Source organism: Anastrepha obliqua, chromosome 4 (assembly GCF_027943255.1).
Source record: "Anastrepha obliqua isolate idAnaObli1 chromosome 4, idAnaObli1_1.0, whole genome shotgun sequence".
NCBI lineage: Eukaryota > Metazoa > Arthropoda > Insecta > Diptera > Tephritidae > Anastrepha > Anastrepha obliqua.
In genome coordinates this window covers 66,247,421-66,265,144 of record NC_072895.1, presented here as the reverse complement: position 1 = coordinate 66,265,144, position 17,724 = coordinate 66,247,421, and the positions used below count along the sequence as shown (strand labels likewise).

The 17,724-nt window shown below is 38.6% G+C and overlaps 1 protein-coding gene across 3 annotated transcripts in view; it reads right to left on the bottom strand.

Moving 5' to 3' along the window:
• LOC129243576 (uncharacterized) overlaps positions 1–17,724 on the bottom strand; it is a 51,449-nt gene that overhangs the window by 25,748 nt on the left and 7,977 nt on the right. For all 3 annotated transcript variants that reach the window (XM_054880693.1, XM_054880696.1, XM_054880695.1), the window contains exon 2: positions 5,427–6,623. In XM_054880693.1, the coding sequence (XP_054736668.1) occupies positions 5,427–6,473 (1,047 nt within the window). In that variant the 5' untranslated portion in view covers positions 6,474–6,623. The remainder of the gene's footprint in view (positions 1–5,426; positions 6,624–17,724) is intronic.

Here is a 17,724-nt window from a genome sequence, read left to right as displayed (position 1 = left end):
ACGAGGTGAGAATAGCAATATCACGGCTAAAGAACAACAAAGCCGCGGGCGCCGACGGACTGCCGGCTGAGCTATTCAAACATGGCGGCGAGGAGCTGGTAAGGTGCATGCATCAGCTCCTATGCAGAATATGGTCGGATGAAAGCATGCCTGCCGATTGGAATTTAAGTGTGCTCTGCCCAATCCATAAGAAGGGCGATCCTGCAATTTGTGCCAATTACCGCGGGATTAGTCTTCTAAATATCGCCTATAAGGTTCTAGCGAGCGTATTGTGTGAAAGGCTGAAGCCCACCGTCAACCAACTGATTGGACCTTATCAGTGTGGCTTTAGACCTGGAAAGTCTACCATCGACCAAATATTCACAATACGCCAAATCTTGGAAAAGACCCATGAAAGGAGAATCGACACACACCATCTTTTCGTCGACTTCAAAGCTGCATTCGACAGTACGGAAAGGAGTTACCTGTATGCCGCTATGTCTGAATTTGGTATCCCCGCAAAACTAATACGGCTATGTAAGATGACGTTGCTCAACACCAGCAGCGCCGTCAGAATTGGGAAGGACCTCTCCGAGCCGTTTGATACCAAACGAGGTTTCAGACAGGGTGACTCGCTGTCGTGTGACTTCTTTAACCTGATGTTGGAGAGTATCGTACGAGCCGCAGAACTTAATCGCTCAGGCACAATTTTTTATAAGAGCGTACAATTGCTGGCGTATGCCGATGATATTGACATCATCGGCCTTAACAACCGCGCTGTTAGTTTTGCCTTCTCCAAACTGGATAAAGAGGCAAAGCGAATGGGTTTGGTGGTGAACGAGGACAAAACTAAGTACCTCCTGTCTTCAAACAAACAGTCGGCGCACTCGCGTATCGGCACCCACGTCACTGTTGACAGTTATAATTTTGAGGTTGTAAACGACTTCGAGTATTTAGGAACCAGCATTAACACCGATAACAATGTCAGCCTTGAAATCCAAAGTAGAATCTCTCTTGCCAACAAGTGCTACTTTGGACTAAGTAGGCAACTGAGCAGTAAAGTCCTCTCTCGACGAACAAAACTAACACTCTACAAGACTCTCATCATGCCCGTCCTAACGTATGGCGCAGAAGCTTGGACGATGACAACATCCGATGAAGCGACGCTTGGAGTGTTCGAGAGAAAGATTCTGCGTAAGATTTTTGGACCTTTGCACGTTGGCAACAGCGAATATCGTAGACGATGGAACGATGAACTGTATGAGCTTTACGACGACATAGACATAGCGCAGCGAATAAAGATCCAGCGGCTTCGTTGGCTGGGTCATGTCGTCCGAATTGATACAAACGCTCCGGCTTTGAAAGTATTCGATGCGGTACCAGCTGGTGGTAGCAGAGGAAGAGGAAGGCCTCCTCTGCGTTGGAAAGATCAGGTGGAGAAGGACTTGGCTTCACTTGGTGTGTCCAATTGGCGCCGGTTAGCACGAGAAAGAAACGACTGGCGCGCTTTGTTAATCTCGCCAAAATCGCGTAAGCGGTTATCGCGCCAATTAAGAAGAAGAAGAAGTTTAAGTAGTCGCCGTAGTCGAATGGGTCGGTGCGTGGCTATCATTCAGAGTACGTAGGTTCGAATCTCCTTGAATGAAACACAAAAAATGAAGAAAAAATATGTATTTTCTTATAGCGGTCGCCCCTCGACAGGCAATGGCAAATCTCCGAGTGTAGTTCTGCCATGTAAAAGCCCCTCATAATAAATATCTGCCAGCTGGAGTCGGCTTAAAACTGTAGGTCCCTCCATTAATGGAAGAACGTCAAGATGCATGGCATAAATAGGAGGAGGAGCCAATCACCGAAAAAGGTGTATGCGCTAATGATACATACTTGTATATATAGAAGTTTACAAGAGTATTGGTAGAACTTTTTGCCTTGGCCTTTGGTACATTTTTTTCTCTATGACTGCGCAAATAATTTTACTTAGCTTAAACATGGTGATTACTATTGAGGTCGCCTGCTAATATGTAGTAATGATAGTAACGATTTGGGTTTTGAAGGTTGAGAGCTTTAAAGATTACACTGAGTTCTGATTTCAATGCGTTGTTGTTGTTTTCTGCCGGTTAATAGGCTACAATCATAAATGCGATATTATTCGGGGGCACATACATTTTAATTATACAAGCTTCTAAATAAGATAGGGAATCGACCCTATAAGTATAATTAAAAACCTTGGCAAATTTCATGTTTTCTTTTCTTTCTTCTAGATCCTGATTAAATTTTACCTAATAAATTTTAGCTTATGCTTTGTGTTCAGTTCGGGTTCGTTCAGCAAAACTATATCTGGATAGTTATCTGTTAAGAATTTGCCCACTTTTATTCTTCTATTTATATTAATGATCGAGTTAACATTAAGGGAAATTATTTTTAATTGAAATTGAATATGCATTTGTGATCCGCCTGAATTCATACTGAGTCTATTAGATTATATATTGCGTCCACTCGTGCAGTTTGTACTTCAAGCTGCTTATGAAGAGCAATAATTTGACTAATTAGAGATAAAATTGTATTTTTTAATTCTGCCAGGCAAACAGCTTCGTCTCTGTTAAACTCACTGTAAAACTCAAATGTAAACAAAAATCAGCTGTTTGAGTTAACTATTGCGGTGGCACCTAAATAAACCTCTTTTAAATAGGCTGTGATGTACGTATGTATATATATATATATACTATGCCAATAAGCTGCAATCGACAAGTGGCCTTAAAGTAACTTCTCAAACTCTGGTAAAATTCAGCTGGATAGTTGCAGTAGAGCAACCCGTCTCACCGTTTAAAGACATAACGGGCATTTGAAAGAAGTGATATTCCGTATATAACTATATAGGTAGATCAGAAAAGAAAGAAATTTAAATAAAAACAACAACGGTGTGAGATATTAAATTGACTCTGCCTTTAGGTTAGGTAGTAATGGTTGCCTAAAGAGTGGGCCTACTTGGACGAAAGAAGTTTGGTTTATCCTTTGTGATGCCATTGCAAGAGGGGGAAAAGAGGTGAAGGAAAAACGATATTGCGAAAAGGAAAGGGGTGGGGAGGGTTAGGTATTTGTGGACTATGAACGGTGACTAATTTGCGGTTGTGTTAGCCTCTTTATGCTGCTGATGAAGTTCATCAGGTTTTTGATATCAAGACCTGCTGTATCAGCAGGCGCAGAAAAGAAGTGGGAACCAAGATGCTTGAATCTTAGTCCCGCTAGAGTTGGGCAACTAAGAAGCAGGTGCTGAGATGACTCCACCTCATCCTCCTTACGGCTGACGCAAAAAGGATCCGAAGTATTTCCGAGTTTCACGGCATGTATACCCCGCGGATAGCGCCCCGTGAGGATGACTACGAAATTTGAGAAATGAGATTTTGTCATTCTCAGAATATCCCTCGAACGCCTCCTATCCAAACGTGGCCTTACACGTTCGTGTACTTGCCCAGCGATCGTTGAGTTGGTGCAAAGCCGATCCTTTCAGGAGTAGAGCGCGTTGTCAAGGCGATCCCGAAACCTCACAAGGAGATCGCGATACCTCACAGGTCCCTTGTCTGGCCAGCTCGTCGGCTTCGCAGTTTCCAGCAATGTCACTGTGACCAGGTACCCAAATTATCTTTATATCGAAGAATTTGATGCAATCGAGAGAGAGGCCAGATATTCACTGACCAGTTTCGAATGCATCATAATAAAGAGTAGGGCCCTAATTGCCGCTTGGCTGTCGGAGTAAATATTTATCTTCTTAACAGTTATAATGCAAGGAAGTAGCCAGTCAGTTGCTTCTTTGATTGCGGCCACCTCTGCTTGGAACACACTGCAGTGATCCGGTAACCTGAATTTGAGTTTGATGGGGAGCTCTTTGCAGAATACTCCTCCTCCAATCCTAGATTTGAGCCATCCGTGAACAGGTTAACCAGGCCCTGTCCCCAAGTGTTGCCCCCGGCCCACTCCTCCCTTGATTAAATATGGGTGGAGAAAGTTCCGCTTGGACTAAGCGGGGGCACACATTGATCCGTCGACGGGGGGATGAACTCAAAGTTTCTGAGGATGCTTGAGTGCCCATATGTGAGATTGAGATGTGATTCTGCCTTTACTTTGAAGCTAATTTCATCTCATTATGTACATCATTTAAATGGCTGCCTCGACTTCACTGGCATTGATTTACGCAGTCGGCGAAATTTTCGACGCCAGTCGTTCGTTTCACAAGCATGAGTGTTGAATAGCTTGTGTAACCTATAACGCTTTCTTGTTCGAACCACAGCTCAGGTATACCGAAGCTGTCGAGCTCTGGCCGACCAGCAATGAAAGAAATAAAGCCTGATGATGCCGTCATGCCATAAACCGCAACAAACACTCCATCTTTATGGATGCATTGATGCTTGGTTGAACACTGTGGATTGTGTTCGCTGCAATAATGGAAATTTTGTTTGTTTATATAGCCAAAAATAGGCCCCGCCTGACCACTTGGGTGTTGCCCGAGCTCGCCTTCCTGTTTGTGGGCAGGTATTGATGTTTTTCTATAAATGGTGGGACCTACAGTTTTAAGCGGACTGCGAACGGCAAATTTTTTTTTGAGAGGAGCTGTTTCTTGGCAGAAATACACTTGCGGGCGACAGCTGCCAGGCAGTCTTTTCGAGTTTTTAGTGTTTCATGCCCAGGTTTTCGAACCTGGGTACTACGAATGGTAGTCACGCACAAAATATACGGCTACGGCAGTCACTGCTGAAACATAACAATTGAAAAAAAACTATTCCTGCTTTCTGGTCACCTTACACATAAAGTGGCATGGATGAATCTATCAAATAAATCAACAAGAATTTCGTTAATACTTCACACACAACTTGTTTTATACTATTTCGACACTCCCTTATTCGAAAACCCTATATTTGCTGCTTACCACATTCAGTTTTGTATTGATTATTTTTAAGAAATGCAAAAACTGTGAAAAAAACAGATAAACCTGTTTTAAAATATTCAGTAAACACTTAACATAACTCGAAAATATCACTTTACTGACCGGCTTATTGGAATCCCTTCATTACACATTTTTCGACTTTTGCCATCACCAGTGTGACACATTTAAATATTTAATTTTTGGTTTGGCGACATGATGTGTATAGATATGTATGGATGTAAGTTGATAATTCGACTCTATATACCTATATACACTCGTATATGTACACTAATCTATATGTACATACGGTAATTGTGCGGAGTGTGAATGTGAGCTGATGCAAAATGTAGTTGATTTAGAGAAAATCTCAAAATACGACGCACAAGTGGCCCTAAGCAAAACGATATATGTACATATTATAATTGAATAAAGAAGAAGAAGAATACAACTTTGCTTGCTAACTTCAACGAAACATTCATTACCCACACATGGCTCTACAAGCTGTAGTTCTATTATCAAATAAATAACTCACCTTCTCCAGCACCAATTTCCGGAAAGCCTCTCGCGTGTGTTTGCCCTCAGCGAGCAGTGCACTGCACTCGGATATGAGCAACCAGCGTAGTTTTTCACGTCTTGCCTCCACTTCCATCGCACTAAAATTCTTATCTAAATTGAGGTTGTAGCGGTCAATGTAGCTGGCCACGTGAGATTGCTCTTCGCTTATCTCTTGCAATTGCGCCGAGGTAGTTGGCTCCTCTAGCTGTACGTTGCTGAGGGAGGTGGTGAATGTTTTTCGTGTTGCAACTGCAGTGGGCTGCGCTGAATTCGTAGATACTAATGGCTGTGATTTGGCTAGTTTGTTTTGGTGTTGCTTTTGTTCTTGTTTTTGATGTTGTACCATCGATGTTGTTGATTGCTCGATGCTGTTGTCTAATTCAAGCACAGCAGGTGATACGCTTGCACTGCTAACTGCTGCTGCCGCTGCCGCTGCCGCCGGTGTTGTTGCTATTATCGAACTCGTGTTTATGTTCGGCAATTTATGCACTTGCACCTTATCAATTTCATCGCTGATATTTATTTCTTTCGCTGTGGCATTTGACAGTCCCCCACCACCACCACCACCATCTCTTTCTACGCGCCTTACTTTTTGTGGTGGCTGCCTTAGATTTATTTGTGCGCTGTTTATGTTGATTTCGTTTTGGCTCGTTTGTTGTTGGCCATACTGTTCTGGTTGCTGATCGCGAGCGCCGTGCAATTTTTCAAGGTACTGTGCCGCTTGCAGCAACACGTGATTTACGGCCGTTAGTTCCTCCTCGGTAACGGCTGCTGGCGGGGATATTTTATTGTTGCTCTTGTTTTTGTGACAATCGTTGTGACTGTTGGTGTCGGTACTGTCACTGCTATTGTTGGTGCTAATGTTTTGTCCCTCGGCGGGTGTTTCACTATATGGCAATTCATCTGAAAATGATACCTTCTTAGGTGAACGCGTTGGTGTGGGTGGCACTTCCAAAGACTTAATGGACGACACGGAGCCGCGTGGATTGTCATTAGAAGTGTGATTCTTATGATTCTGTTCCATTTTTAGGTTATGTAATTTATTCCGTTTCACGAAATTTTATTCTTCACTTTTCAAACATTTACGAGTTAGTAGTTGTGTACCTTTGTACGTTTGAAGAGGTTGAATTCATAATACTACACACTTTATGTGGATTTTTAGTTAGTTGACGAGCTGAAAAAGATTGTTTATAAAAACACTGCACTCTTTTTGTTTACTTTATTGTAATTTTTATGCATTTTATTTGAAAAAAGTTTTAGCAAGGTGGCGCAAAATTAATCACTTTATCGGAAGATTTATATTTTTTCAAATGATGTCGTCTCTCAATCATATTTCACACTTCTGAGCTAGGCAGCTGCAACATAAGAACATTATTTGGAGCGCATGAAGGTCAAAATAATTTTATTTCTTTTACTTCTAAATTTGGATGACTAATTTTGCGCTACCTAGTATTTTGTTAAGGTGCTTTATTATAAAAATATCTTTTTTATACACTGCTTTGTTTATTAATAGACTATTTTTTTGTTTTCAAAATTTTCTCTCCAATTTCGTTGAAACTTGGCAAACTTTGGTTTATTTCGTTTATTTAAGTCTAAAACATAATTATAGTTTTTACAAGCTACTTAGAGCTTATTTAAATAAATAAATGTAAGAAAAGAGTTTATAAATTCATAAAATTCATTCTTAGGCACTGAAAAGTCAAGCGGAGTAGAGCTCGAGATCTCATTGAATTCTCTTAGAGCGAAGGCAATAGGAGCATTACGCGCATAATTCGTGTTGTTGTTTTCTAGAATATAGATGCTAAAGACAAGGCAGTAATCGTTATGATTGTCTATTGCCTGTTTCTTTGACATAAATTGTCTACTGATAAGTGATTTTTGAAAGAAATGACTAGCGCGCTTTGTTAAACTCGGCCAAAATCGCGTAAGCGATTATCGCGCCAATTAAGAAGAAGAAGAAGTGATTGTTGTTAGAACTTAAGACAATGAGTAAATGTTTGTTCTGCTTTGTTTTTAAAGAAGTTTTAATAAAATGTGGCAAAAGCGGCATTTTTGACTGTTTTGAGGTCTCATAGCTAGTGAATATGCTCATAAAATTGATTTTTGAGTAATCTTTTTATATAGGGTATGCATGTGCACGTAGACTCTTGAATCGTTTAATTGATTGCAATGATTGGGTAAGTTGTGGTGAGCATGTTTGAGAAGGTTTACGAAGGTTAACACCACATCAACATGGCTTTATAAAGGGTAAAACTTCCAATTTTGCCCTGAAACTACTTGAATATGGTAACCAGTGTAATACCATATTTACTGATTTCACAAAAGCGATAGATAGAGTTAACCACATTCAAGTATTGTTGTTGTGGTTATTGTAGTAGCATGACAGCAGTCCTTGGCCGGATATAAATACGGATCGTTCCGTTAACGCCGAACCGACTGTCGTGACAACGTGGGAACTATCTGACTGATAGAATTCATTTCATTCACACAAACATTGCCAACTAGGATGTTATTTATGTTACCTCTAGAATACTTCATGATATCTCAGACTTCGTCTCAGAATCGTACTGTTTAATAACGTAAAAATGTTTTCTCACGTCCTAGAGATCAATTTTTTACCGCTACCGACCTAACCTACTGACAACTGCGAGTACGTGTCGTTGCGTAGATGTAGGGATCTAATAAATAACCAATAACCGATTGTCAATTCGTCTCTCTCACGTGTTTAATTCAATTTCAAAAAGAGGTTCCCATGCACATTGGATTTGTGGATGCCTAGTATAGTGGACTTGTATTAAAGAACAACTGCAAGTGCATTATTTGTTTGTCCTTAGATTAGATTAGATTTGTGGATAGATTACAGCAGAGAGAACAGAGGACAGGGTAGATAGATACTATATAGATGTTAAGACGTCAATATTGGTTTAAGGTCACTCTTCCGCAAATTTTTTGGATGCATTGATGAATCTTAAGAGATCCAGAAGAGGGAGAATATGAACCTTATCCATACTCAGTACATCACAACCCAACACCCTAAGTCTGATTCTAGAAAACGCCGGATAATTTCAGAGAAAATGCTCTTCAGTGTCCTCATTTTCAAGGTAGGATAGACATATTGAGTCACCAATGATTCCTATGATAGCCATATGCTGACTTCACGCATTCTGTCCTGTGATTACACTCTCCAGTTCTCTCAGTTCCTTCCTATTAAGTTTTAAGAAAAAAGTCTCGAATTTCCTGTTTGGTTCTTTCACAAAGCACTTGGCCACTCTACAGGAGTACAATTCAGACCAACTTCTTCTATAGGTAGACCTCATGAAATCGTCAATCCATAGTTGAATTGATGCAGAATTGATTCCTAAAAAGAGTTCAAGGCCTAGTGGTAGTTTGCATTAGCCAGTTTGCCAACCCACTCGTTCCCTGCCATTCCACAATGTCCAGGCCCCCAAATAAGACAAACTTTGATGTGTTTTTCAACACTGTTCTGTTTGTCTTACATTTACCGCCTAATTTCGAAGAGTAGCAAGGGCTTTCAGTGCAGCTTCACAACAACATCTAGTATGTACTACTATAGACAAATTCTAGTACTACAAATTCTAGTGCTACATAGACTTCCGTTAAGAATACCGTAGCCATATGCCCTGTAGCGTAGCATCTGTTTATTCATACAAGTCTACACTTTTTCTTTGTCAGGGTCAACCTGGAATATTTTCGCATTATTTCGGATCTTCTCTATACCGGTTATTCCTTAAGGGTAGAAAAAATACAGACTCGTTTTACTGGATGTACTACTCACCGCCTGGATTGGACTGGTAAGAGCATAAAAGTAGATGCCCATTATTTGGGCTACTAACTTAATAGATTTTATTCAATAATGTGTTTTATCATATTAATTGCCATTTTTATAGAGTTAATTTCTTTTAATAGCCCTATACGAAGGCTAAGGTCATATAATCTATCAAATTTCGCGTTCCGCTTTGTAGGACTAACCAGGTCTTAAGTTAACTACTCAATCGATGTTTTAGGCACGCTAATAACCTAAATGAGTTTTTATAATTTTAGTCTTAAATTTGAAATTTGGATTTCAATGGTTTTTATGACAATGAGATATACTTTTATAAAAACAAAATGAACATCAAAAAAAATAAAAATAAAAGTTAGTTGAGGTACTCGTCAATTTTTGATAAATTTAAGGGGATTCTTGGAATGAGTGTTGCTCTTAGAGGTAGAGCGTGATGCAAATCAGCTTGAATAGAGTCGCTCTTTTTTGGAGAGAGATCGGTGCGATGAGGTGCAATGCACGATGGAGAGATGTTTTATACATTAAGAAGGGTTGAGGGAAGAAGATGTAATATTCTTGCGTAAGGAGTAAGGAGTAAAAAATTAGATTTGCACTTTCAAACCATCAAATTCTATAAGAATCAAAAAATTTTCAAAGCACTAAAATCTTCAGAGAAGATTTCAGAGAACCTATTTTTATTTATAATTTATATAATTTTTATTACTTACAATTTTGAAATCTTCAAACTAAAACAAAGAACCAAACACCAAACTGAAAAATTTGAATTTTGAGTGTGGAAAAGCATTAAATTTATTGTCAAGAGCAAAGAGTTGACAACACTGCACAACTAGGCTAGGGTGACGTCACGCGCTCTCTGATGGGTGCAATTTTGTTCTATCATTATTGGGTGCAATGAATGACTGTAGTATGCACTCTGTGTACGCTTTAAATTGACCATTTCATAAGTCATTTGAGAGATGCAGTGATCAGCTTGGCAAATGATGCAGCGATCTGCAGCCAATGTTGCATTGCACAAATCTCTCTCGCCCGGGAGATTTTTTTAATTTTCTTAGTTCTACTAGAGTAGTACAACTTCAACCACAAGTTTCATCAAAATCGGAGTAGGTTGCATTTTTTGACTGACACACTTAACGTACCTACTTGTATATGTATTTTCTTAAAATATTAAAAAAAAAATATATAAAAAAATATTAATATTATGTCTAAACATAATTCATGACTATTTCCTCTTACGTAACATTTCAGTTTATAACTTTTGCAACTAATTTGAGTGTATTTGTAGTTTTTATTAAATAATTATATCTCATAATTCGTAGTGTCTACGTATGTATAGTATACTTGAAAAATTTAGCACATTTCGAACGTGACTTTATGTGAAAATATGTTTGTTCTGCACTTAATGAAATAATTGGTTTTTTTCGAAAATCTTTCTATTACATTTTGCCTTTAAGCAAAACACATTAGTAGAAAATCCGTAATAAAATTGTGTACTAAAATATTTTAGCATTAATTAAAATGGTTGTTTTACAAATTGGGGCATTTTATTTATATTAATTTTGATCTCGTTTCGCTAACGAGTGGTTTTGGAATTTTTTTCACTTCACCAAATTAATTTCACTCCAAATTAATTTTTTCTTATTCGCTTACACGATATTTGAAGATTAAGTGAATAAATCTTTTCATCAAATATTTGTATTTTCAATATCACTTTATTTCTTCATCAACACGGAGGTTTACATGTTTCCATTTATTTTTGTTAAAGTTTCAACAAAAAACCTGTCAACAATTTTTATTGTGGGCAGTTTAATCTGAATTGCTGGCCAATTAGGCGTTTCAAAATTTGTTTATTCCAATTTAATTTGGAACTTATTTATTTGTTCACATTTGTTTTTTGTTTTATTACAATGGCTGGCTTACGTTACACTTATATTCATACGTAGGTATGCACATTGAAAACAAGGGGTTTTCCCGTAAAATCAAGGCATCACAGATAAATGCTGCAATAAAATCATACGGGGCCAAATGTGTGAAAAATTGCATATACTGTACCCTGTAAAATTAAGCAAAAAAAAAAAAAACAAAAAAAAGGCACAGCCTTATTGGCTTGTGATGTGTAGTACGAGGGGTACAATTGACATATATTGCTAGATGGAGCAATGTGTTGGATGAACAAATCTGAAATCTGCAACTTTAGGTCTGATGTTTCTTTTATGTAAACATATTAAGAGAGTTTTGAATAATGAGAACAAATTTGTTTTCCAAAAATCCTTTTCTATAACAAATATATTTATATTGTGAAAGATGAACTTTACCTATAATTCTGGAAGTGGTTCAAGTCACTAAATATGATAGCAAAATCGTGCTTATTAGTTATTTCATATCACCCGACCTTAATCCAAAATGTTAATTAAAAGCCGTGAAAAGTAAGTGTTATTTGAACAGTATACGAAAGTCGTTTATGGATAATTATGAAAATGGTCTAACTAACAAAAACAAGGAAAAAATGACTATATAATAACTAACAAGTTATAGCAATCAACCAACATCGATAATGAACACGATACATAGATAGCTTGTGCTCCAAAATGAACGATTATGTTATCTTTCCAGCTTTTCGCGCTTTTTCACTTCGAGGAATTTCCAGCTTTTCCCACTAAATCCACGGGACCCTTTTACCACCTGGACAAAGGAGGTCAAACTGCAGTTAAAGGTGAAAGTGTACGTTACACCAATATCGACCGTAAACAACCCTCAAATTTTAGGGGTTACCTTCGACAGTTTGCTCTCCTTCTCGGCGCAGTGTCCAAAACCGCAACAAGGTCCTCAAGTTGCTAGCCCAGGACATTTGATACAAAGGTAAAGAAATGTAGCTGGCACGTTTAAAGTGTTGGTTCAAAATAACGCTACGCCCATCTGGCCGCCTGGCACTAGTGCTTCGCTTCTGAACCTTCAGAATACTGCCATCAAGATTGCCACGGGATGCCTCCGGATGTCTTTCTGCACCATTTCCACAACGAGGTTACTATATTTCCGGTTAAGGAGCATAGCAAGATGTTCAGCAAGCAATTCCTGCTGGGTTATTATCGCTAAGGTACTCGATGAAGCTTAAGCCACCTTACAAGCGCGTCAGGAGATATCTCTTCGACTATATTGATAAGATTCACACAAGGGATCAAACACACCTGCAACTACTGGATCAGATAGTTTACAGACAGACATTAAACGACATTCATCGGGAGTCTCTTAGTATCTTGTTAAGCTCTCGACCTCTGAATGCTGCCATCGCAGTCCAAACACATCACATCACAGATGCAGAGCTTCGATCGCCTCGCGAGGAGGACGTAACTTTGGCTCAATCACGTTCTCGATCTTGTAGCAGGTTAAACTCCTACTAATTCAGAATCGATCCAGATATACTCAATATATGTCCGGCATGTGAAGGTATCCCGCACGATACTAACCACCTATTCATATGCCTACATAAACCCACTCATCTAACACCCCTCTCTCTTTGGGCCCAAAACGTCGAAACAACAAGTTTCCCGGACTTACCGGTAGGTGAGGCTGGCGACGACGATTGGTGACTCCAAAGTACTAGCTAGGCTTCATGAACTGCTATACCAAGACAGCGAGTATTTAAAATTTATAACATACCAGAAAAGCAACTGGAGATTATTTTCTACCGACCGATCATGTTTCGGATTAATAAAGGGTTTTTCCATAAGGACGGGTAGATGTTGAAATGGAATAAAATGGCGTTTGCTGTGTGACACGTAGCGCCGTCCTGCTGGAACCACATGTCGTCTAGGTCCATATGTTTCAATTTGGGCCATAAGAATTTGGAAGGGCCACTACGCCTACCGAAAAATGGGCGCAATGCGCGCAACGTTTGCGTTAATGAACACTCATTTTGATAATAAAGTTTTATCATTTGAACCTGCTGTTCAATCGTGTAACTCGCCTTGATGATTTGGCATAAACAACTGAATAATAAACAAAAGATTTGACAGATGTCACCAAAACAAAATGGCTGCCACAGGGCCCCAAATCAACCCGCGCCAATTGAAAAACCCTTTAGAAGTCAAAATAAGAAAGAATTAAAAAAAAAGAGCAATGTAGAAAAATAATAATTTTCGGTAAAACGAGTGATGCAGGTGGTTTTTATTTCCACTAAACTACTTGAAAACTCGACGTCAAGAAGATTAAAAAATAAGGTCCAGTCCGTCTCTTGGATGAAAATTCAATGGATAAGATTTACAAAATATATGTTGATGAAACCGAATGCTACTTAATGGGCTAATAAAAGGCTTTCTAACTTAATTTCGTTCAATCTTTCAGGAACATTTAAAGAATCTAAAAGTCAATAAATATTGAAATAAATTACTTTATGATGTTTGATTTTGAGCGAATTTCTGTATTAAATTTGTGTTTTAATGAAATTCATATTTTATTGTTTTAATATTTTTTTTTTTTTTTTGGCTATTCAGTTGATTTTGAAAATGGCGAAAGTCATTTAAAGCTAATCAAATGTAAACCCTTATTGTATCTCATAATAGTAAATCTCATATTTCATTATCTCATAAAAATAAACAATTTGACTACTTAAAAAAATATGGGCCATATGGGGGCTCAGGAGCAGAATTCTCACTAACGTTTGCCACGTTAAAAACCTGTCCCTTTGCCATTTCATCTCTGATTAATGTTGTAAATGCGAGTTAGCGTTTTAAAAAAAAATATTTTTGTCACTTAACGAATTTTGTTCATCAATGGGGTATGATTACGAACAAAATTGACTATTTTTGCATCTAAAAAAACTCACCGTTAGACAAATTTAGGTTAGATTAGGTTAGTTGTTCTTCTACCACAAGCGACGAAATTTGTGTTTCTCGTCTAAATACCTATCTCCTATATCCTAACGCTTACGCGGTAAATGGTTTTTCCGATTATGCTTAATCTAAAATTTTTACGAATAATACTGCATAAATTAATTAAAATTCTGGAAGCAAATGTATTTTATGCCTGTATTTGATCATACACCGAATGTAAGGTCTATACAAAATAGTGCATTTGAATGGAGCACTCAGAACAAAGAGTTTGTTTATTTAACAAACAATTTTTTTAGTTTACTTTAATCAAATAATAAAAAATCTTTTTCCATTGCATTTTGTGTTCTTTTTAAATTTCAAACACTTTACTTTACGTTGAGCACTTGTAACGGTTGTATTTGTAGTTGTATAGCAGTTTCTCCTTCTGATGTCTGCCAAACCAGCTTTCCAAATAAACACGTGACTTTGAAAATCATTTTCAGCATAGCCCGACAAATCACCAAGGTTAGGTTAGGTTAGGTTTGGCAGCCGCATCGCACATAGAGACAACGATGCCACTTAGACCACGAAATGGGTCCGTTGTGAAGCCGCGGGGGCTGAGCTACATTTCCCTCTCCATATTAAACCATCCTGAGCTTTTGACAAAGCGTAAAAGGTTGTTGATACCTAAAGTGTATAGATTATATATATTCGTTAAGAAGTAGGATTTTAAAAATCGGTTCCTGCTTCTGGCTAAAGCTGGGCATGTGCAAAAAAGGTGTTGAATTGTTTCCAACTCCTCCTCATTTCTGCAGCTACGACAGAAATCATGCGTGTATACGCCTAATCTCCTTGCATGATTTCCTATGAGACAATGTCCTGTGAGGGCCCCTACTAAGGTCCTGATTTGAAGTCTATTCAGTTTTATAATGCTCTTGGACAGACGTAAATTTAGCCTTGGCCATGTTTGCCTAGCAATTTCACAGGTGTTAACGCTAATCCATCTCTGATTTGTAGACCTGATTAATGCGTCCTTAATGAGAAGCTTACAAGTTGCGAGAGGTATCTCCATAAAATTACTTATGTCTGGCAAACAGGTACCTTCTCTTGCAAGTTGGTCTGCCCTACAGTTCCCTGGTATATCTCTGTGGCCTGGAACCCAGCACAAGATTATACGATATTGTTTGGCCATCTCATTTAGAGATTGGCGACAACGTAAGACACTCCTTGATGTTGTTTGGAATGCATCCAGGGCTCGTAGGGCAGCTTGGCTGTCTGATAGAATGCAGATATCCGTTGATGATATTCTGTTTATCTTTAGCCATTTTAAGGCTTCATGAATAGCGTTTATTTCCGCTTGAAAAACACTACACTGATCCGGTAGTTTAAAGGATTCACTAATAGAAAGCTCTTCGCAAAATAACCCTGATCCTACACCGGTATTCATTTTAGACCCGTCCGTGTAGATCTTAACGGGTGTGTTGGGTGTTGGATCTTCTTCAGACCATTCCAGTCTAGAAGGGATTTTCATTAGGAAATTCCTTTCGAAGCAGAGAATGGGAGGATGATAATCGCAGCCACTGGGTATATCCGTGTAGGAGTCTAAGATGGTTGAATGTCCCTGTCCGACAGTCTTCCATTGTGAGCTCGCTTTGAGCCTTACAGCGGAGCAGGCCGCTAAGTATTTGCAGAAGAGATCTAGGGGTGGCAGATGTAGTATGATATCCAAAGCCATGGATGGCGTGGTTTTCATGACGCCACATATTGCTAGTTCCGCTGATCTCTGCACCTTATTCAATAAATTAGAATAGGTTTTTTTCTGCATAGCACACCACCAGACAACATTTCCATATAGAAGAATGGGTCTGACGACAGCAGTGTAAAGCCAATGAGCAACCTTAGGTTTAATTCCCCAGGACAAATCACCAATCAAAGATATTTTCAAAGATTGCCCTCTCCTTGCAAAATCAAAAATCCATTCTTTTTTCAACCTCAACCCCTTGGAACTATTAACTTTCGCACAAAAGAAAAATATTAAACCAATGTTTGAGTTTTTGAGTTTTGTAAATATTCATAAATTAATTTAATCTTCCATATCTTAAGATCTTAGAAGACTTCCTACATAGTCCCATTCTTCATAGGGATAATATACTATCACCCAAACCAATACTCTTCAGGAACTTCCAAGTTATAATCAATGAACGAACAGACTGGAGAACTAACTCTATCACTTTCAAACCTGGCTCCCAGCTATGGTTTACTGATGGGTCCAAATTGGAAAATGGTAGAACAGGGGCAGGAATCAATGGGCCCAAATTCAAAAAATCGATTCCGATGGGATCCTACCCAACTATATTCCAGGCAGAAATACATGCCATTGAAATATGTGTGAGAGAATGCCTTAGAAGGAAAATGAGAGGTACTCACATCTACATACTTTCAGATAGCCAAGCGGCTCTAAAAGCCCTTCTATCAACAAGTATCACCTCTAAATGGGTAAATGATTGCCTAAACCTTCTAAATACGTTAGGAAACCTCGACACAGTAACACTATGTTGGATTCCGGGACATGAAGGACATGAGGGAAATGAAATGGCTGACGACCTTGCAAAACAAGGAGCAAATATGCAACTTACTGGTCCTGAGCCTTTCTGTGGACTGACAAAAGGCCACATTAATGAATTCCTTAGGAAATGGGAGGAAAGAAAACTTGCCGCACACTGGCTAAACTGTGCCGGTCAGCGTCAAGCCAAACTATTCCTAAGTCCCAACAAAGGAATATCTGACAAACTTCTCTCACTAAACAGAGTAGATCTGCGTCTTTTAACCGGATACCTTACAGGTCACTGCAGCCTGAGGTACCATCTAAACAATATTGGTCTATCCGAGACCAATGTCTGCCACTTTTGCGAAATGGACATAGAAAGCTCAGAACATGTGCTTTGTGAATGTCCTGCGTTGGGCAGACAAAGACTCCACCACCTTGGTGGTATCTAGTATCTCCATGCAATCTTTGGAACAACAAACCCAAAACTGTGCTAAAATTTCTAAAAAGCCTAAAACTCTAGGGTTACAAAATAGGCCTTTCACAATAGATCAGCTCTGGTCGCAGTGTGTAATGGCCTTCTAATAATAATAATAATCTTCCATATAATTTACATACATTTTAAGCCGATAGCCCTGGCAGCTGGTGCTTAATTAATTATAATTTTAATTGTAATTAATCTAAATAAATAAGTAAATAAATACACACCAGGCAAAGCATTTACAAATGAACAACTTTTACAAATTTTGGAAATTTACTAGCAAAGCGAGTGTTCAGTAAAAAACATGTACTGTAAAGGGTGGAATTGTTTTTAGCGGTGAGGCTCACATCTGGCTCAATGAATCAGCAGAATTGTTGCGTTTGAATGTTTAATATGATCCTCTTAACGAATAATAAATGGCGCTAATAAGTTGGTGCAGCATGCCAAGCGCGCAAAAGCATCATTTTTTTAGGATGAACTTTTTTGGACCAAATCTTATCAAGAAATGCGGTATAATTTGACCATATATTATGTGATTTGACACCTTTTGACTACTTTTATTGACCATGAATAAATATACGAGATATCAATGAGCAGTTTTTGTTATAAGGCCGAACATCCTAATTCGCTTTTGATTACAGA